This window comes from Natator depressus, chromosome 14, assembly GCF_965152275.1.
Source record: "Natator depressus isolate rNatDep1 chromosome 14, rNatDep2.hap1, whole genome shotgun sequence".
Classification (NCBI taxonomy): Eukaryota; Metazoa; Chordata; order Testudines; family Cheloniidae; genus Natator; species Natator depressus.
In genome coordinates, this window is record NC_134247.1 from 22,177,710 (window position 1) to 22,200,324 (window position 22,615).

Genomic DNA, 22,615 nt, shown 5'->3' on the forward strand with positions numbered 1-22,615 from the left:
GAGAAATGGGAACAGGGAATGGGGGTGGGGAAACTGGAATCATGTTTAGCTAAAGGGGGAAATGGGAACAGGGACACGGGTAAGCCTCTGTGGTGTCAGAGCTGGGAAGGGGGACACTAAGGAAGGAAACTGGAATCATGCTTGCTGGAAGTTCACCCCAATAAACATCGAATTGTTTGCACCTTTGGACTTTGGGTATTGTTGCTCACTGTTCATGTGAGAAGGACCAGGGAAGTGGGTGAAGGAATAAGCCCCCTAACACCAGCCTCCACACGTGAATCCCCAGCAGTGGGTATTGTAGGGAACTGGCATCTCCCCATGTGTCTTGGTGGCTAAGCCATTGACCCCCGCTCGCCCCCGCCTGGGCTACTGCAGCCTTCTCCTATCTACTCTTCCCAATACCCACTACGGGCCCCAACCAGGCTGCCCAAAATGCCACCCCAAGATTGTCTTCTTCACCACCGTCACCCCCCCCACACACCTTTGCTTCCTCTGCTGGCTCCCTGCTGCCTTGTCTATCAAGCTCAAATGCCTTGTCCTGGGCTCCAAGGCCCTGCTCCACACTTCTGCCCCATCTCCTGCCACTTGCCCCATGGGACAGGGGGTTTCCGGCACATCCTGATCTCTCACCCCCTCAGGATGAAGAGTGGGATTGCTGCAGGGAAATTCCCCTCTCCCCAGCCTTATCCCAAAGATGGGGGCCCAGGGGACACTTAGCCCTGGCAGACGCTCCTGCTCATCTGGATGGGCAGTGAGAACAGCAGGGGCAGTACATTGCAGTTCCCCAGCCCTTGGTTTGCATGGACAGTCTGTGCGTGGCAAGCGCCAGGAACCCCACATCCAGCAGTGCCCGCTACATCGCTGCCACCAGTCAGGACTCCCGGTGTGTGCTTTCCTCTGTTATTTCTAGTCCAGTAGCACCTCGAGGCCCCATCTGAGATCAGGAGCCCGCAGCACTGGGCAGCCACGCAGCAAGAGACAGGCTCTGGCCCAGAGACAAGGGCAAGAGAAGGGGTGTTACTGTCCTCATCACACAGATGGGAAATTAAGAACAGACAGACGAAGGCCCAGATCCTTGAAGTACGTAGGCACCTAACTCCCTGGGCCGAAGGGATTTGCCCACGGTCACATGCGTCAAGGGCCAGGCAGACAGCCCAGGGAGTCCCCCAAGTCCCAGCTCAGTACCTTAACTACAAGGCCATCCTTCCCATCTAGCAATTAATTGTTCGAGGTCGCTGGGGTCCCTCCATCCCAGCAGGGACTGTACCGAAGTCACTGCAGCTGGCCCCTGCCTCCCGAGCTGCAGACCGCCCCTTTCCCACAGCAGAAGAGCAAGGAATCTGCCTTAAAGCAGCCAGTCTTTATGTCACGCGAGGACGCGAGGTCTGAAGGGGCCTTTAACCAGTCACCAGCAGAAGGTCAGCCAAGCGTGAGGGGAGACAGATCCTATCCTCTCCCACTTCCTGCATTCCCGCAGCCCTGCTGCCAATCCCTTTTGCATGCCTGCCCGCTCTTCCATGCCATCTGTCTGAGGAGCGCTGCCGAATCCCAGAGGTGAGCCCCATGCAGCTCCCGGCCCTCGAAAGCAGCGTGTGGCTGGCAGGCGTTGACAGCTTTGCCATCCGCCGCTCGCTGGCACTTCATTAACAACACGCCTTTCCTGCTGCTCACTCGCGGACTTCCATCTGGCTGGGAGCTGGTGAAGGGGGGAGGCGAATTACAAAGGTTAATGAACCTTGCGTCCTCTCTGACAAGCCTCTGCCCTGAGCAATTGCACGGCTGAAGGGAGAGGAGCAGAAGCAAAGGAGAATGGAGGGAAGAAGGGTGTGAAGAGAATCAGAGAGGATGCAGAGGGAGGGGGCAGGCGAGGGCTGCCCAGAGGCCCTGGTAATCTTCCCGGTGACCCACAGCTCATGGCGTTTTACACCGTTCTCTGAACAATCAGCTTTCCCCTGGGTTTTGGGTCCAGTCGACCCTCAGCCCAAATCTCCAGCCACACAGGAGTCTTTCCCAGGGCTGGATTATCTCCTCCCAAATCAGCTTGCATTCCCTCGGCTGCCTGTGCCCTTCCGGGTTCCTATGGGAAACAGAGCTGCCCAAACGCCACGACAAAGGGGATCTTCTTGAGAGACCGCCACACTGCCCATAAGCCAGACAGCCTTGTCCCGTGAGCCCAGCCCAGCTGTGCAGAGCAAGCATCCAACCTTCAGGGGTTTGCCCACCGCTCCCTGGGCTGGCCCTGCGTTGGTACATGGATAATTCTCAACCCACGGAGGCCCTGGCGGAATAACGGTGCCCCATTGCACCGCTCCCTCTAGGTCACCTCTCCTGGCGTCAGCTCCTCTCCTTGCATCTCTGCTTTTCTTTTGTCTTTTTAAATAGAGGATTAAAATAGCCCCGGGGCTGTATTTCAAATCAGTGCTAGGGCGCTTGTCCTGCAGCCAGCTTGGAAGCTGACTCCGCTGGGCTGTGTGTGTAAAAAGTAACGTGTGCGTGCACTGGACTGTATCGGGATGGATGGGGTGAGGTTCTCCGGCGTGTGCTGCACAGTAGGCCAGGGATGATCTAATGGCCCCTTCTGGCCTTACAATCTATGAAATTCCTCTTACTTGTCTCACCAAGGAGCAGATGCTGATTAGGGACATGGGTCCATGGTTAACCCTTTCCTTCACCCTGGCCAAGAAGAATGGCCCATGTCTCTCTGCAGAGCTGCTGTCCAGCAGGACCTGATGACATCATGCCAGCACCCCACACAGTTTAAAGACAGCCCTGATGTCCTTGCCTTGCGCCGAGAAGGCAAATACCAGACTGTGGGATGGATTCCTACCCTTGGCACTGATTGCAGGCGCTTCGCTGCTCGCTCTGGGGGCGGGGGTTGTGTTAATAAACACATTGTTGGGCACTTCTCCAGCCCCTGCAGTGGGCCAGCCAGCTCTCATATGCTTCCCACTGCAGCCTCCTGCTGCCCTTTATGGGACAGTTACGCTGATCTCTCCCAGCTGTGGCTCATTCTGCAATCAGGGCTGGCTGGCCTCAGCCCTGCCGGCTGTAAGGGGTGACCCACGCTGCTGCAGCCCCTCTCACCGGAGTGTCAGGGCACCTCACCCTCTGGAGGGTGTTTCTCCTCCCAGCCTCCCATGCAGGGAGGCCATGCCTGGACCCCCATTCGACACCAGAGAAAGAGAGGAGTGCGTCAAGGCAGCACTCCAGCGAATAGCTGGGAGGGGCATTAAGGAGCATTTCGGCTGACTGGCAGCGAAGCACTTCCTCGGTGAGCTCAGCTGGCCAGAGTCTGCCCAGGGAAGTGGCGGAGGCCCCGTCACAAGAGAGCTTTACGAGAAGCCTGGATCCCTCCGTGCCCGGAACGATGGAGCCATCAGCAGTAGCTGGGAGGCACCTTGAGTTACAAGAGCCACATCCACCTGGGGTACTCGGGAGGCCGCAGTGGAGCAAAGCACTCACAGTCACACTCTCCCATTGCCTGGGGCAGAGGATACATCCGGACAGCACGGGCCCACTGCCCCCGTCCGGAGGGGCTCTGACTCAGAGCATCCAGGAGGCAGCCCTTCTTGGCGGATCCCAGGAGGGTAGTGTGGTGCCACTTGCTGCCCTCCTCCATGCCACTCTGTTGGAGCATTGCAGGGGGCAGTGAGCGAGCTGCATGGGCCCGGGGGCCAGACCCCGGATGTGTCTGTTTGCAAACCGCCCCTTCGCTGGCTGACTTGTCATTCACCGCAATCCTCTCCAACCGAAAAGGCCTCACGCACGCTGTAGCAAGCAGCGGGTGACACAGGATCATGTTACCAGCCTGAGCCCTCCAGAGCTGCAAGGTCACCCCGGCTCCCGCTGGCCAGGATGCTGGGGCCAGGCCTGCCGGAGCCAGGGGCTGCACAGCAGGCAGAGGCTGGGGCTCTCCTCAGGCATCCTTCGGGTTTGTTGCCCCACACCCACGGATGCTAGACAGCGTTGATGTAATTACTTACACTCGCGGGCTCCCCAGCAACGGGACAGGGCTTCCGCCCCCACCTGACTCCCAGATCCCATGCTCCAGTACCATCCTGTTACTCCCAGCACTGGCCCGGACCGGGCCTCAGGAGACCTGGCTTCTATTGCCAGCTCTGCCACTGGTCTGCTGGGTGACCTTGGGCAAGTGACTGCCATGCTCTGTGCCTCAGTTTCTCCTCCCACCATTTATCTGTCTTGTCTGTTTACATTATAAGCTAAGAAAAAAAAAATTGTTTTGGGTCAAACTAAAGGTCTCCTTAAGATTACAGCTTTTCTTTACATTTTAAAATGTTTTAAAAATAAAATTAAGGGGAATTCGGAAAGAAAAGCTGTTTCCGTCAAAAAACGGAACCGTTTGGTTTCGAACACGTCAAAATGAAACGCTTGGATTTTTTCATCATTCTTAGGCGTTGGGTTTTTTTCACTGAAACATTTGGCCAAATTGACACAAACTCAGGAAATGTTTCGGTGACGCCGAATCTGCATTTTCCACCAATGTCGCCCAGTTATACTTGCAGGCACTAGTGACATAGGGTGGGGGCGATAGAGGAGCTGATGTGCTGGCTTGTGTGACCAGGCTGATGGCATAGAAAGCACAACCGAGGGGTTAAAACGTGAGGGTTTCTAACTCTGCACTTTGGCTTTAGAACTCGACTTTCTTTCCTCCCTTAGCATTCCTGAGCTAGGTGCACTAACCTCCAGCTACAGTGTAACGAACGGTAACGGGCATTAATTTAGCACCAGCTGCTGAATCAATGCCCCTTAATCACTGGAATCCCTCCCTGATTACTGCCCTCCTGTGTCTGCGGGCTGGGATTCTGCAGAGCAGAAAGTGTAGTGGGAGTTAAAAGCTCTTCCCTCGCTGGGCTCCCAAAGGTAGAATTGAAAAATACCCAGGCTGGCTCAGAAATGATTGAAACGGGGCTTCTGGCCTTCCGTGAGAACCGCAGAAAAACTGCAGCCACCCAAAGTACAGAGGAAAATAAACACATTTAGGAAACTGCACGGGGCTCTTCAGGCCCTGCTCCTCCACCCAAAACACTGTCTGTGCTGAGCTGATACCTCTGGTCACTCAGGTTCTTTTTTTTAAAACCTGAAAAACAACACTGGTTAAACTGAAAGGAGAACTCATGATTTTTTTTAAAGCAAAAGGAAAATGATGCTGACCTCTTATACAGAGCTTTGCACCAGTAGATCTCAAAGTGCTTCACAAAGGACTTCTCATTACAGCTGACAGGTGGGGAAACTGAGGCACAGAGCCGTACAGAGATTCACACAAGGCCACCCAGCAGGCCAGTGCCTGAGCTGGGAATAGTACACAGAAATCCCAGAGCTCTCTCTACTCGGCAACCCTGCCTCTCTAAAAGAAAAGAGAATCAAACTGCTTGGGAGCCCAAATCATTATCCCGGTGGGAGCTAGCTCCTGCTCTCGGCGACAACGGTGTAACCAAGGTCTCCGGAGTGTTGCCCTAGATTTAGAAATGAACCCAATACCCTTGAAAGGACGTACTGCAGAGGGTGGGTTTTTAACCCACCCAGGATGGACTGCGGGTGTAGAGGTCTGTAGTTCCTTGGTGAGGATTGTGCCCCCCTGCACTATAGATGCTGCTGGGACAGACAATCTTGACAAAGTAGAAGTTCCATCTTGCCCTGGAATTTTTCACACAGCATTAGAAAACCACCAGGCTCTAACCAGATCTTGTGACGCTCTCCCTTTGACAGGCAGATGAGACCTAACCGCTAGAGTCCTAATCCTAGCTCTCCGGCCAAGTCCCACCTGTAGCCTTGGGCTAGTAACGTCATCGCTGTTTCCCCATCTTGCAGGGCTGTTACGAGGGTTAGTTAGGCCCAGATCTTGAAAGGTATCCTATTGATTCCAGTGGGAGTTAGGCGCCTAAATACCTTTGAGATCTAAGCCTATCCTGCTTGAGACCCTGAGTACTCGACTGGGTAGCCCGTAATGCCATGGCTTCACTATTGTTATTTGATCTCGCTAGATCAAAGCCAGCGTGGGTAGGCCCACATGTGCTGCAATCCCACCTCCCTCCGCCTGCAGTGTAGACATATGCTGGGTCTCTGGTGTACCCACATGGCTAACTCTGGCCTGACCCTGCCAGCCTTCAAACAAGTGAGAACAGCTTTTAGAGATCAGCACACACACAAACCACCCCCAGTACGGAGTCAAACCTTGCCCCCCTCCCTGCGGGTTGTCTTCATCAACATGAAAATTACCAATCAGGCAACGTCATTTTCATCTCAAACCTTCTCCCTATGTTTGGCTGCTCCTGTGGCTCCACCTTCAGGACAGCTCAGCCCACACCCTAGGTCCTCTCACTTTCCAGAGCCTGCTTCTCTTAACAAGCCTTCTGCAATGGTGTGTAGCAGAACCCACGTTCCATCTCCCAGCAGCACTACCTGTTGGAGGGGAGGTTTTGAGGCAATACCTGTTGTAGCACTCTTAGATTGTTATACCCTCAGGGCAGGGATCCTCTCTTCCCATGTGACAAGTGTGGTTACTATTACAGTGCTCACTGCAGACTAAGCTAATAACAGCCACAGCAGCAGTGCACAGCCGTGGGTTCTCTCAGGTGCAGGGTGCTCTATAAATCCCAGACGTTATTTATTAATGACATTACTAATTACTGCAAAGCGGGACGCTTGCTGCGTGCAGCCGGCACAATCTCCCGTAGGCCCTCGCCTCATAAATGAGTCTACCATCAGACCCTGGGGCACGGCAGCCTCACAGCATCCCCAGCCACGCGTTCTCATGCCATCGCTGACTCCAGCCTTCTGCAGCCACCAAGGTGAACACGTGTAACGAAGCTGCAGCTGCAGGCGTGACAATCTAGCGAGACGGATCCGTCTCTCAGGCTCCTGCTGAGAGGCCTGCTGCATCAGGAGGCAGTGTGCAATTTCACACTAGGCATGGGCATCTATGTGTGCCTGGCACATCCCTGTGGCAGGCAGGGCCTGGCTCTGGCAGCAGGGGGCTGGGAGAGACAGCTCAGGAGTCTCCCTGTGCTCCCATCCCCACCAGGGTGATCTATTCCTGGTGGTTTGCAGGCACAACGTACCCCAGGACGTGGTGGGTTCTCTGTCACTTGTGGCCTTCATCACTGGGTGTCTTCCTAAATGATTTGCATAGCTCACCCAGGAGCGATGGGTGGCAAGGGTCAGGTGCAACAGAGCCGGTCTCTGGCAACCTAAGGAGCGCAGCTGGCCTGCAGCAGGCTGCCCGACTGGCTCCACCGCCTGACCGGTGGATAGAGTCAGCAGACTGGCTCTCAAGCCTAGCCACGGTTCAGCAGCTGCTCGTAGCATTTGCCCATGGCTGTGATAATTCCTGCTTGTTCCCCAGCTTTCTCCTGCCTTGCCCAGCTCTGACCTTTGGCTCCCATTCCTGACTTAGGCGCTGACCCTTAGCACTGGCCTCTGACCCTGGGCTCCGATTCCTGGCTACCGACTCCTGCTCCAACTACTAAGCCTGACTCCTGCCCCAACCACTAGGCACAACCGCCCATGTCCCAGTCTCTGACAATGGGCTGGAGGCAGAGATGATTGGGTGCCTGCGCTATGCAGTAGGTCAGAGATCACACTGGTCTCTTCTGACCCTAAAATCTATGACTCCAGGAATGGGCCTGGACCAACCCCACCAAATTGAAACGCCCCCTGCAACTGGCCATCGGGACTGGAGCGCTGCAGCGTGGGTCCAAGCACATTACCCCACCTTAAAACAAAACCAGCTCCTCCTTTCACCAGTCAGGAGGAAGAGGCCCTGCCATCTCCCCCGGACATTGGCCTCACTAGGCAAGGTGGGCAAAGCACCTAGCTGGGACGGTGCTGTGGGCTGTCTTTTGCTAACTTTGCTGCCCACAAGGAGACATCCCTGGAGGACTCTGCTCTCGGAGAGCAGGGGAAGCTATTGCAAACAGTTACCTCTGACTGTCATCCTCTGAAGGCTCCTGTAATTACTCATCCGGCAGCAATGTAATGAACTGGCTAGTGTGTGTATTTAGGGGTAATGATTGCCATCTCCCGCACTCTACTTGGTGAGATCAGAACTGCTTGCTCTGTGCCATAGGCCCTGTATTGATAGCTGCAAACGGAGATTCTCCTTTAGCTCAAGTGGTAGCAGGAGCTATGCTCTTGGAGGGTCTGAGTTCTCTCCCTGTAGCTGACGTGAAGTTCCAAGCAACACAGTGATGCCTGTGAAATTCCTCGGTGGCTATGGATGCGTCACAAGAATAATACCATTGTTACCTAGGGGCCTTTCATCAGAGGATCTCCATGCGCTAAAGCAGCACTAATTATCTTTTACAGCCCACTCAAGCTGTGAGGCTGGTAAGCATTACTTTGCCCATATTTCACACAGGGAAACTGAGGCACAGAGGCATTGAGTTGCCCAAGCAAGTCAGTAGCCAAACTGAGAACAGAGCCAGGCGTCCTAACTCTCAGTCCCTCATTTTAGCAATAAGACCTGTCTCCCTATCCTAGGGCAGCGCTTAGCAAGAGGGACCCCATCTCTGCTTTGCAGCCTCTCTGGAATCCCAAGTGGCAGTCTGGCTGAGTCCTGGCAGAGCACTTGTTTCCCCACTGCCTCGAGATCAGCTGCTCTCTGTTAACAAGCAACCAGAGGCTGACGCTGCCTCTCTGCAGCACTGTGTCCCTTCAGTGCAGTTCAGGAGGTCACAGCAGCCCAGCGCGGCCCCCTCTGCCAGCCCGTCTGCCCTTAGAGCACTGCGTGGCGGCCATCTTGGTTGTGACCTCTAGAGCTAAAAGCATCAGCTCCCACCTTGAGCTAAAGGATCACATCACATAGCAGCCAGCTATGGCAGCCTCATCTCCTCACTGGATCAAATACAGAGTGCGGGCAGAGAACACACACTGGCCAGTGGGTATGTTAGTTTATGGCTCCACCACTCCTTCCTATGGAAAGGGACAAGGACCCCCCCGCGTGGCTATCTGCCCCAGGGGCGCCATTTCCGATTTTTTTTGAGGGGGTGTGGGATTTAGGCTATTTAGGCACCTGAAAACTCTAGGGTTTTTTTTTTTCAGATAATAACTTAGAAATTAGCTGACAGGAGCACTGTATCTAATTCCTACATAAAGAAATAAAAAAGATATACAAACACCAATTAATGTCATATTTTAAGTTTATATGTAAATGTAGAACACTCAGGAGATAATACAGCAAGATATTCCCAGTTCCAAACCTTGAGGTATCATAAGAACACACTGGGTCAGACCAAAGGTCCATCTAGCCCAGGATCCTGTCTTCCAACAGTGGCCAATGCCAGGTGCTTCAGAGGGAATGAACAGAACAAGTAATCATCGAGTGATCCATCCCTTGTTGTCCACCCCCAGCTTCTGGCAAACAGAGGCAAAGGACACCCAAAGCATGGGGTTGCATCCCTGACCATCCTGGCTAATAGGCATTGATGGGCCTATCCTCCAGGAACTTATCTAGTTCTTTTTTGAACCCTGTTATAGTCTTGGCCTTCACAACATCCCCTGGCAATGAGTTCCACAGGTTGAATGTGCGCTGTCTAAAGACATTGTTTGTTTTAAACCTGCTGCCTATTAATTTTGTTGCTTGACCCCTGATTCTTCTGTTATATAAAGGAGTAAAACACATTTCCTTATTCACTTTCTCCATACCAGTAAAGATTTTATAGACCTCTATCATATCCCCCCCTTAATCATCGCTTTTCCAAGTTGTCTCAGTCTTTTTAATTTCTCCTCATACAGAAGCTGTTTCATACCCCTTGTCATAACCATACAGTTAAGGGTAGCCTAAAATTCCTCCTTACCTGTAAGGGGTTAAGAAGCTCAAATAACCTGGTTGGCACCTGACCAAAAGGACCAATGGGGGGAAAAAATACTTTCAAATGGGAGTGGGGGGGAAGGCTTTGTTTGTGCTCTTTGTTTCTGTGTTCTCTGCGGAAGCAAAAAAGCATCAGGTCAAAAAACTCCTCCTAAAATCATCCTAAAATAAGTCTCAATATTGCAAAAAAAGTAAGTAAATAAGGCAAGGCACGTTAAATTATCTTTTGTTTTTAGCTTGTATATTTTCCCTGTGCTAAAAGGGAGGTTTATCCCTGGTTTTTTTGTAACTTTAAAGTTTTGCCTGAAGGGGAATCTTCTGTGTTTTAAATCTAATTACCCTGTAAAGTTACCTTCCATCCTAATTTTACAAAGGTGCTTCTTTTACTTTTTTCCCCTTATAATAAAGTTCTGTTTTTTTAAAATCTGGTTTACCTATTTGGTTGGTAAATTATTCTCAAGCCTCCCCAAAAAAGGGGGTGAAAGGGCTTGGGGGGATATTTTAGGAAAACAGAAACTCCAAGTGGTCCTTTCCCTAAATCTCTGTCTAACTCACTTGGTGGTGGCAGCTGTACCCATCCAAGAACAAGGAAGAATTTGTGCGTTGGGGAAGTTTTTAACCTAAGCTGGTAAAAATAAGCTTAGGGGGTCTTTCATGCGGGTCCCCACATCTGTACCCTAAAGTTCAAAGTCGGGAGGGAACCCTAACACCCCTAATCATTTTTGTTGCCCTTTTCTGTACCTTTTCCAATTCAAATATATAGTTTTTGAGTTTGGGCAACCAGATCTGCACACAGTATTCAAGATGTGGGCGTACCATGGATTTATATAGAGGCATTCTGATATTTTCTGTCTCGTTATCTATCCTTTTCCTAACAGTTCCCAACATTCTGTTTGCTTTTTTGACTGCCGCTGCACATTGAGCGGATGTTTCCAGAGCACTATCCACAATGACTCTACAATCTCTTTCTTGAGTGGTAACAGCTAATTAAGACTGGATCATTTTGTATGCATAGTTGGATTATGAGTAACAGCCGTGTTAGTCTGTATTCGCAAAAAGAAAAGGAGTACTTGTGGCACCTTAGAGACTAACCAATTTATTTGAGCATAAGCTCACGAAAGCTTATGCTCAAATAAATTGGTTAGTCTCTACGGTGCCACAAGTACTCCTTTTCTAGTTGGGATTATGTTTTCCAAAGTGCATTACTTTGCATTTACTTTCCTATATCAATTTTGGTGCCTTAAAACAAGAACTAATAACTTTAACCATTAAGTAAAATTCATGCTGAATATTTGCTCAACATCACTGTCCTTACAACGTCACACCAATCACCCTCAAACACCCACATACTTTTTTATTTTCATTTATATTACCTTCTGGAAAATTATAAGCAAGCAAATATATGCACTCTTAATTTGTATATCTCATTTCTCATTAAAAAGTTATGAAGTCTCAAGTAGTTGAGTTTACCCATAAACATTCCTCTAAAATATGGAATAACTAACAAATTAGAGAAGAAATTCGTTTTGGCACTAATTTAAAAAAAAAGGAAAGGTGAAAAGCTTTTAAAGTGATAATTGGAAAGAAAATATTACAACAGATTGGCCAATGTGGGTTTCCTATCAGCTCTAAGACACCTGAAGGTGTATTTCCATTAGATAAAAAATATTATCACCTTTTTCCAATGGCAATGTGTTTTCTTTTCCTATTAAGTTACTCAGTAATTAGAAATAAAGTCTTAAACATCATAATCTATTTATCTGATATTTCTACAACACAAAACCACACTTCAGTTCAAGGTACCAAAGGTGCAAAGATTCAAAACATAAAAACAAATTTAAAAATGGAACTTGCATTTACAAACGATTGATCTAAAAGCCTGTTTTAGCCTCTGGAAACTGTTCAGTTCAATAATGTATTACAGAAACCCTCAGTATGTATCTACAATGACCCAACTGGATGATTCTCAACTGTGCCTTAATGAAAACATAATATGACACGATACATCTTAAATGTTATGAAGAAACTGTGCTCTCTAAACAATGTCACTTCAAGGACATACTCATGTATCAAGGAAGTTAGTAAAGAGACCGGTTCCAAGGCTGTAACAACCTGGCAGACTATGAGCTCTCCATGAATTGTTAAAAAAAAAAAGTCCCACGGGTCCATAGGCTAATTCAAGAAAGAAAAAGTTTTATTGTTTGATTGAGTAGCAGAGCTACGTACAATAACTTCCTCTGATTTCCACCAGGAGCAACTGAAACGTCTAAGGGCAGCACTGGCTGTTACACTGACAATAAAACTGCTCAGCTTTGTGGGGGAAACTCATCAGGTCTCCCCTCCGCCAAGTCTAGCCAGACATTGCTCTCTGCTGGCTCTCATCCTATCAGCTCGGCACCCGGGAACTGTTTACCCATGTGAAGTGCTATGGGTACCGCTCTGGTCCCAGGGCTGCAAGCGCTGCTGCTGCTGGCTATGGGGGCTGGCAGGGGGGGTCAGCTCTCCTGCTGCCGGGCATGGAGCAGCCGACACTGCCAGGGAAACATTTCCTGGAGCTGCGGAGATGCTGGTCCAGTTCCTCGGGGACAGCCCTGTGCCAACTCAGACCACAACTCAGGGCTTCAGGTTCCCCCCAGGGAGAGCGCAGAGAAGCGCTTCCTTTGCCTGTTTACACTTTGCTGTGGTGCAAAACTGAGGGGCAGGTGGCCCCCACTAAATGGCACCCCTGCTTTGCCCCCTCTCAAAGCAGGGTAGGTCTGCTCTGCTCACTGCTGCTGGCTCATGAGCTTGCTGTTTCTAGATGAACCCTTCCATTACTCCAAGTTCCCTCCCTTGCGCCCAAGCCAGCACACTGACCAGAGAAAAGGCTGCTGAAAGCCCTGTAAGGGGAGGGCACTAGGGTGACCAGATAGCAACTGTGAAAAAACAGGACAGGGGGTGGGGGGTAATAGGCGCCTATATAAGAAAAAGTCCCAAAAAATGGGACTGTCCCTTTAAAAACGAGACACCTGGTCACCCTAGAGGACACGGTCCTCCAGCTCACTGTCTGATTTCAGCCTGCGCTGGCCTGGGCAAACCAGTTCATTAATGCTTCGTGGGCCACAAACCCGAAAAATCCTAACCATTGGAGCTGGCAAGCCAGCCTGGCTTGGCCCAGGGAACTTCCCACAGACACCGGCTTGGTGGGGAACATCCCTAACTATTTCAGAGAAAGCAGTGGCAGGACGGCTCCCTTGGTTCTCTCCGTTACCCGGCCGAGAGGAATTGCTGGTGTTTCCGTGGGGAACGCAGTCAGCACACAGAAAAGACTTGCCTTCCATTCGGAGAGCACCGAGGTGGGCAGGCAGCACTGAACCCACGGCACAGGGCACCGCCCAGGGCCTGCAGTGTTTGCAAAGATACTGCGGCTACCACCGACACCTGGGGGGATGGCCGCTGAGTTGCACTGCCGCTCAGCACAATGTAAAGGAAAGAGCTGAGCAGAAAATGGACTCAGCAGCCATATTTACAGCTAGGAGGGGTACAGAGGAAAGCAAACAGGCCTGTCTGTTTGTGCTATCCCATAATATGAAGCCACTTGTTGGAATTAGTAGCCAGTCTAGTTTAGAACTACTAAAAGGCTTTCACTGCTGCTATAGATCAGAGTCAACTAAAGAGGCTGGTTCAAACAGATAGAGCCTGGCAAATGTCATAGACAATATCAGTGTTTGCGGTTATGTGCTAAGATAGGGAAAAGGTGATCTCATGCTTCAGGGCACCAGTTGATTGCCCCAGGGGTCAGGAAGGAATTTTTTGTCCCCATCCCCCGCACACACACACACCATGCTGCACTGCACAATTGGCTAGGTGCATTATGGGAGGCTTTCATTTTCTTCAGAAGGCATGATGGATCTATGGGAAATCCTAGAGTCAGAAAAATCAATGCATTTTTTCCTGTTCTTAAGAAGGGTCTTGGTAGCAGGGTGGGAGACAAAACAGTTCTGGCATAGCCCTGTGCAATCTCAATGGAGTGGAAGCCAATAGGGCTGATGGGCAGAAAATAGAGCGTTTGGCCAAGGTCTTGACTGATTTTTCCTGTATCTCTGGCTCTGAAAAGTTAACACTTGCTGGGTTTGATCTGGGAGGCTGTCTGCCTGAGGATTTCCAGCCACCACTTGCAAGCGCAGCACACATACTACGCTGTAGAAGTCAGAGGGGTACGGGAATGCTAGCGGCTCCTAGGATCTGGTTTGATCACACCTAGACCTGCGCAGGGATAGATGAGCGGCACAATATAGACTCTGGGCTCGATTCACCCGTGTCCGAATTCTGCTCAGTACAGAGGTGTTGGCACCTGCAGTTACCAGCTTCCTCTGCAGCATGGGGCACAAGTCACTCACTGGTTTGAACTAGTGTAAATGGTGAATTCTCTGTAACTTGGGGTATTCAGTAACTCCGCCAGAGGTTAGGCTCTGTTACAGGAGTGGGTGGGTGATGTTCTGTTGCCTGCGATGTGCAGGAGGTAAGACTAAGTGATCGTGATGGTCCCTTCTGGCCTTAAAGACTGAGAGTCTATCCAACCCGCTGCCAATGGGTAACCAAAGCTATTCACTGAGAGCGACCCCCGGTGTCAGCCCACTGAGGTCCCTGGACTTGTTCTGGTGTTACACCAGGCTCTGAGAGGCCAGGCAGCCCCAGTGGTTCCATGCCCCAAGAGGAGCTCTCCCCAGATCAAACACAGACCTGGCTGATTGCATCGTTGGGGATTTTCAGGTCTGTCATTTCGGGGGCCCTGCTCCACGAGCCCACAGGCAGGGCATGCGGGATAGGGGTACGTCCACACGGGGGGCATAATTCCCAGCATGAGGAGACGAACCGGTGCTCGCCCCCATCGAGACAGAGGGCTAAAAACAGGGTGCAGCATGGGCAGCAGGAAGGGCCAGCCACCCACGTGCATGTACAGTATCTCAGCCAGGGGCACCCTCAGGGGGCAGAGCTCAGCAGTGCTAGCGCTGTGGGGAGTGGGGGGGAGCTGTGGAGAAGACCCGGCTGAGCTGTTTTATCTGCATGACATCCAGCCCTGCCCTGAGGGGGGAGCTCCATCAGTGCCGTGATTTGTACCAGTCCAGTGTACCCTGCTTTCAAACGGCACCTGTGCAGATTGTGGCTTATAGCACTTTTGCCTTTCTGCCCTAGCAGCCCAGGGTTCCAGTCCAGTGTGTACAAAGCCAAAGGAATAAGTCAAGGCTCCCTTTGCTAGCTCTGGGGCATGGATCTGGAAAGGTCTCCTGCTTGCTTGTGGGGAAATAAAACCATTATGACAAGTCCAACTTCAAAAACTACCCAGATCAAAAGGCCCAAAGTTGGATTTAGAGATTTTCATCTGAGCTCTTCCCCAGACCTCTTCATATTGGGAATAAACTCAGCAAAGCATCTACAGGCCACTTTGGAGTTGGATGCAATAATCAATCTTCATTTTGCACAGGAATGTAATGTTGGGTCCCTCCTGGGTTCTGATGATGATTTAATAAGCTATAATTTAATTAAAATGCTATCCACTTGGAACAAATATGAAAGGAGATTAACAGGCACAAAAATTAATGTAACATTTAAAATTCATCTTTCCCCCCGGGGGCGGGTTTCTAATGCTTTAATAAATAGATCAAAAGTTTATAATCTAGCCACAGCCACCTTAGAGATTGTGTCTGCGTTTCCACAGCTAATAAAAACTTACACGGCACGTAATGTCGCACTTCCTATTTCACAAGCCAGGGGAGTAGATGTGGGTGGAAGTCACTTCCCTAGGTAACCCATTCCAGTGCTTCACTACCCTCCTAGTGAAATAGTTTTTCCTAATATCCTACCTACACCTCCTCACACTGCAACTTGAGACCATTGCTCCTTGTTCTGTCCTCTGCTATCACTGAGAACAGCCTAGCTCCATCCTCTTTGGAACCCACCTTCAGGTAGTTGAAGGCTGCTATCAAATCCCCCCTCACTCTTCTCTTCTGCAGACTAAATGAGCCCAGTTCCCTCAGCCTCTCCTCAGAAGTCATGTGCCCCAGCCCCCTAATCATTTTTGTTGCCATTCGCTGGACTCTTTCCAATGTATCCACATCCTTTCTGTAGTGGGGGGCCCAAAACTGGACGCAATACTCCAGATGTGGCCTCACCAGTGCCGAACAGAGGGGAATAATCACATCCCTCGATCTGCTGGCAATGCTCCTACTAATGCAGCCCAATATGCCATTAGCCTTCTTGGGAACAAGGGCACACTGTTGTCTCATATCCAGCTTCTCATCCACTGTAATCCTCAGGTCCTTTTCTGCCGTTTGTAAGCGCTGAATTTCAGGTTACCCCCCCCCCACCCCCCGTAATTCTCAGAGCAAAACTCAGCCAGAATTGCCTGGTGTAGTCTGATTTCACACTGGGGCTGCAAAGATTGTCCTGCACTACACCATAAATTCAGGCACCAGGGTTGCTCAGAACCCGGAACATGTGTTCAACATGTCAGTGATTGTCAGCAAAATGTTCCAAGCAAACCTACCGCGAGTCTGTAAAGAAATAGGAAATCAGGCGATTTCCCCCTGGTTTCAGCTCCCACCGCACCCGGTTCTGCTGGGATGCAGCTCTCACAAGCGGGGTGGCTGGATTGGGACGTTCCCTCTGTGTAAAGGGGGATAATTATGGAAGCGCTCACCAGCTCTAAGATTTGGGAAACCAATTACTATGGTGGTGCAAGGCCAGATCAGGGTCCCGTTGTTCTCGGCACTGTACAGACCCACAGCAAGAGACAGCCTTTGGCCCAAAGGGTTTCTGGTCTGAATAGACAGGACAGACAAACTGGGAGGAGCGCTTCTTACTACGTCACTATTCAGCTTGTGGGCCTTACAGCATCCACCAGTGGGGTTTCTAAACTTCTTGCCATGCAGGTACTCACTGTGTGGAGCTGCAGAGCGACTTTGGCTGTTAATTCCTTGCTCCTTCAACTTCTAAATTCCTTGAATCAATGAACACGTACTTAGCTGGCTGCACACAGAGATGCATTGGACCTGATTCTCCACTGCCTCGTGTTGCCACATCCATCGTGCCATGCTCATTGGCTGGCCTCTTCCACTCCCTTTGCACCGCCAGAAATGACAACATCGGCGGCAGCAAATCAGGCTCCTGGAAATTTTCTATTGCACATGCTCAGTGTGCAACTTTCAACCAGCCCCATCTTTGTTAAATCGAGCCTGACTGTTGTGATTTCCAACCGTGTAAGGGTTCTGGTGCTCAGGACAGCCACGTGTGCTGGGCTTCATGCTGCAAACCTCAGCGGCTGGAACTGCAACCCTGTGCCAGGAAGTGTGCTTGCAATTTTTTTTTCTATATGAGAAAATAACCTCTCCCATTCCCAGCCCCCACTCGCCCAGAACATAGACACGGCCGAGGAACTTTGCCCAAACGATCAGCAAGAATGGAAAATTTCAGCTCCCACAGAAAGCTCTTGGGCTGTGAAAACAGGCTTAGAAACTGGTGCGAAGGATCGGGGGAGTTAGGGCTAATGGCACCTGCTCTTTGGTTGTTTTATCTATTGCACGCATGCACAATGGCAGTGTACCCTCTGAGAGCCGCATGGCCACATTTGTAATGGTGAGAGCAATTACCCGTTGGAACAATTTACCAAGGGTCAGGGTGGAGTCTCCATCCCTGACTATTTTGCACTCAAGAGCGGATGTTTTTCTAAAAGTTCTGCTCTGGGAATTATTTGGGGCGGTCCCATGGCCTTTGTGACACAGGGGGCCAGACTAGATGGATCACGATGGTCCCTTCTGGCTCTGGAATCCATGAATCTCCACCTGTGTAAGTCTAGAGAAACTCTCCTGCTACCAATGGGTTCCTCCGGATTTACACCGACGTAAGAACAGCATCCGGCCTGGCGAGTCAAACTCCTCCCTAGTGACACGTTGGAGAGGAGCGTTGGGATCGAAATGCAGGAGATTCATTAGAAGGGGGTTGGGAACGCTTCTCCCCAGGCAGGTTCCCTTTCCCTACAGCATGCCGGGAGCTTCTGGTGGGCACTGCTCCTTAGCCACTAGCTCAGGCAGTGCCCAGATGTGAGCAGGTCCCACCCTCTCCCCGTCCCGTCTGGCATCAACACACCCAAAGCAGGGCAATGGACTGACCTGCACCTGAGCCTCGCTCCTCATCAGGTAGCGCATCTTGCTGAGGATACTCTGCTGGAGCTGCTCCCATGAGATGGCTCTGTCTTCTCTCGTCAGCAGTGGGGGGCCAAACCTGGAAAGCCACAGACAGCAGGTTGGAGACAGCGCTAGAAAAGGAATCACTGGCCAATCCGGGCAGGAGCCATCTCCTTAATGGGCAACCACCCCTCGCTGAGCCTCTCAGGCGTCTCTGGCCATCCCCTCTCCTGTTCAGGGGTGAAAGCCCCCAGTGTGCTAGGATACATCCTAGGGGCTCTAGCTGGTCTGGGAGAAGGGAGAAGACAAAGCCCTGGCTGGGATGATTTAGTTGGGGATTGGTCCTGCTTTGAGCAGGGGGTTGGACTAGATGACCTCCTGAGGTCCCTTCCAACCCTGATATTCTATGATTCTATGATTCTAAGGGAGCCCCAAAGCACACAGCCATGCAGAGAGGAAGCACTGCCTAGCAGTCAGAGCACAGCACTGGGTACCCTAAATTACTGCCTCCATTTGTCAGCGGGATAAATGCAGACAGAGCGAGAGCAGGCACACAAGGAGTCAATGGAAGATCCTGAAATGGAACCCAGGAGTCCGGGCACCTGTTATTTTGTTCCATCCATTCGTTCCATCCATCCATCCATCCACTACCTTCTGAAAACCACCCATTACTTGGCGATCGTTGCAACATTCAAGACAAGGTGGCAAAAATAGGGCATTTCTGGGGTTCCCACAGCCATCCACTGGGGAGTTTCTTGCACTTTTTTTTAAAGCATTCGGCACCATTCACGCCCTGAGGGAGGTTACCCGGCCTCATGGGGCCGCTGCTCTGCCTCGCTGGGGACTTCAGCAAGTGCTGAGCTATGCTGCCTAGGGTGCACGAGCGCAGCGCAGCAGCCAAGAGGAGATGAGCCCCGGGATGAGGCCGGAGTGGGTAGGAAGTGGCTCGCCTGGCCACGGCTGCTGGGACAGCAGGGCTCACACCCACGCTGGGCCCGTCTGGGTGAAGTGTAAGTGCTTCCCACTCAATTGCACTCTATAAAGCGCAGTGCATGACAAGCCATTTCCCAGGCGATAATGTTTTACTAGCTGCTTCGAGCACACAGAGAACGGTATTTAATGGGATTTGTGATGTGAAATGCGAATTCATTACCAGCTGATGGCGGCCCGCCAGCCAGCGGTCTGTGTCAGAGCTCCTAGCAGGGCACGCTGAGCCGCTCCCCCCCTCGGCCCGAGAACCAGCTTGAAAGGAAAAGAAATATGGGCCGGGCTTAGCGTCACCAGGGGCCGAATGGCCCAGCTTGGCCAGAAGACCCAGCACAGGGATTCCAGGAGCAGCACCACCTTCTCTTCCCCTCCCTGGAGCCCTGCCCCATCCAGAGGAAGCAATTAGCACGCCAGAATGCCTGCTTTCTCCGGACTTAATGAGAGCCCAGCTGCTGGGCCAAGCCACAGAAAGAAAATCACTTCCAACAAGCCCCAGCTTCTGCTTCATTGCCCACTTGTTCCGGCGCCTGCCTTTCCAGAGATGTCGAGCTGGCTCGGCCCGGGCTCAGGAAGGGGGAGGCAGAGGCCTGTTCCGAACTGAGCCACTGTGTTCTCCATCGAGCAGGGAACCAACCAATGGATCCAAACCCCTGCACTCGGCCTGGCCCCGGGGACCGAACGCTGTGTTCGCAGACCCCACCCAGCATGGGGTGGGTGCAATGACACGACGTGAATCAATGGAGGAGTCTGTGCGTGCATGAGAGGCCTCTGAAAGTCAGGGGTATTGCTAACGTGTCTGGAGAGCTGGCAGCCCCTAACAGGAGGATGCCAGGGTAGGATCCTGGCTGCTGGAGATGGGAAGGGTCAGGAGACCATTCTCTGCTAGATCATGTTTTCGTTGCTGGGCCATTTTTGGTGCTAAGAAATCTTTCCTGGTGACGTTCACAGCCAGCACAGGGAGGCATCGATGGGGCAGGCGCTATGGCCCCCACCCCTACTACATCACTGACTGACCCACTGAGTAGCCAAGCTCCCAGCTTGGACTTTGGGCAATGTTGCTTCTCACCTGCCTGCCAGACTCAGGATGGGCAAAGAGGGGTGGGTCAGACAGGAGCTGAGGAGAACCTGGCCCAGGGCTCAAACCCAACCTTGCCTGAGGCCCCATTGATCAGTTCAGCTCTCGCTTATGCCCACAGTCCTCCAGGTTTCCCATTTCCAGGTGCAACCTGGAGCAGAAGCATTGAGACTGTTCTTGTGGGAGCTGCTGGCGCTGGCAATCCAGAGAGGCCGTTTACAAGGATCCTGCCTGAGCGACGAGCAAATAGCTGCCTGTTGCCAGAACGACTCTGAGTTTCCATTAAGGGGAAAGCAAACCAAGGGAGGACAGAGCGCATCAGAAAGCATGCTGTGTGCATCTCCTCTGGCATGCTCTGCACGCAGCTGAACACAAAATGGGTGCCTGTCCCAGCAGTGTCCTTGGGGAATAATTCAAGGTACAGTCCACAGGAGTCACAACAGTTACAGAGCTCTGCTTCCTGCGTTGTTCCCAGGGAAGTCCCAGCTCAGACGAGCAGGCATGGGAGAAGGTGTGGGGGGGCTGATATTGCCAGAGCTACACAAAACCCATGCTTCTGTTTGTGTCTCCGGACAGACGCACCCCAGTAGCTGTATATACCATACCTGCCTCTGTCTCTCCATCACTCCTCTGCACATGCCTGGCCGTGCATGTCACTCTACTCCCAGAGCAGCCAGGAACACCCACCGAAAACACTCGTTCTAACTGACCAGACTCACTATTGTCTCTTTATTGACACTCACGCTATGTATCTGACACGCAAGAAAGGGCCCAGAACAGCTCGCTGGAACACAGATACGGCGTTGAGCTGTAGACTTCGGATCCTGGGTTTTGGTTCAACCCCTTCTAAGGGCTGGGGTCGGTCACAAATTGTGGACTTTCCTAAAACATGGGCGATTGTGAGTCAGGCTAAGTTCTCTGAGAAGGCAGCACAGCCACGTGGGTAGGATGCAGGACTCTTCGGTCTAATTCCCAGCCATGACTTACTGCACGATCCCGTGCAAATCACGCCCCAGTCTGTGCCTCAGTTCCCCCATCCATAAAATGGGCTTAGCGATACTTACTCTCCTCTGTACAGCACTTACAGCTGTAGAGGGCTAAGCAAGAGCTAGGTGTGGTTATTAAAATAACACTCATCCAACCCAGACAAATCCCAATTCTGGAGCATTCTTCAATCGTTTACACCGTGGTGGGCAAAAAACGGCCAGTGGACCAGATCTGGCTCGCCAGCTGTTTTAATTCGGCCCTCGAGCTCCCACAGGGAAGCTGGGTCTGGGGCTTGCTCTGCTTCGGCACTCCAGCCGAGGAGCAGGGTTGGGGGCTCCACGTGGCTCCTGGAAGCAGCCTCATGGCCCTGCTCCAGAGCTCCAGCCGAGGAGCAAGGTAAGGGGCCGCTCCACATGGCTCCCGGAAGCAGCCGCATGGCCCCCCAGCTGGAGCCCTCAACCCCCCTACCCACACCCCACTCCCCTGCCCCAGCCTGGAGCCCCCTTCTGCACCCTGAACTCCTCATTTCTGGCCCCACTCTGGAGCCCGCACCCCCAACCAGAGCCCTTACCCCCTTCCGCACCCCAATCCCAATTTTGTGAGCATTCATGGCCCGCCATACAATTTCTATTCCCAGATGTGGCCCTCAGGCCAAAAAATTTGCCCACCCCTGGTTTACACATTTCAGCCATCAAAATAAACCAATAAATAACTAAAGTTTGTCAGCAAATCCAGGCTGCATCCGAAAAGGCAGCCCGCACTGCAGGAGCAGCAAGGAAAAAGCAGACACGTGCCTACAATTCCCTCTGCCCTTTATCCTGACACATGGGCTGAGGGAGTACCACACAACAGCCACAGCACACGAGAGGAGACACACCCGATGCTGGGATAAAGTCCCAGCCGGGTGCAGAGTCAACGAAGAGGACAGAGCAAAACCAGAGTCCCAGAAAGTTCAGAGCAAGAGTGAGAGAAGGAGTAACCCAGCCACGGGAGAAACAAACTCCTGGACCCCCACGGATTCATACACCTCCTGGCTCCAGTTCAGCCTGCCAGTTCAGCCCTGCCAGGAGCTGGCTCCCACCCAAGAAAGCCAGCTGGGGGCACCATGCTTACGCCCAGGGCAAATTGGGCCCAGCAGGTGCATGAAACAGAGAAGAGACCCAAGGAAGGACAATCCAGTCCTCCCCCCAACACGCACACATGCAATGCCCATCAGCTCCTCCAGCGGGTGATCTGTGACAGGACAGCCCCGACGGCACATGGCCAGGGCTGTACCCACCGCGTTCACCTCACACGCCTGCCATAGCTGCTGGGAAGGCACCGGCTCAGGGTGGGCATGGTCAGTGTGTCACATCTGTGACCCCAGCATGTGGCTCCCAGCTCTGCGGGGCCTGTGTCGGGGTGCCAGAGGCATTGGCATGGGAGCTATTACACTGAGCCTCCTCGGCTGTATGGCTCCAGCTGCCACAACGGCCACCGGCCCCTGGGGCATCCGACGAGCAGCTTGCTGCTGGCACGACCCCAGCTAGCCAGGGGCCATGCTGACCTACCATACAGCCCTCTGGGACACAGGGC

At 52.0% G+C, this 22,615-nt stretch overlaps 1 protein-coding gene across 1 annotated transcript in view; it reads right to left on the reverse strand.

Moving 5' to 3' along the window:
* The window catches only part of USP43 (ubiquitin specific peptidase 43), a 176,290-nt gene that overhangs the window by 27,861 nt on the left and 125,814 nt on the right, over positions 1–22,615 (reverse strand). The window contains exon 8 of the mRNA XM_074971087.1: positions 17,977–18,088. Coding sequence (XP_074827188.1) covers positions 17,977–18,088 — 112 coding nt within the window. The remainder of the gene's footprint in view (positions 1–17,976; positions 18,089–22,615) is intronic.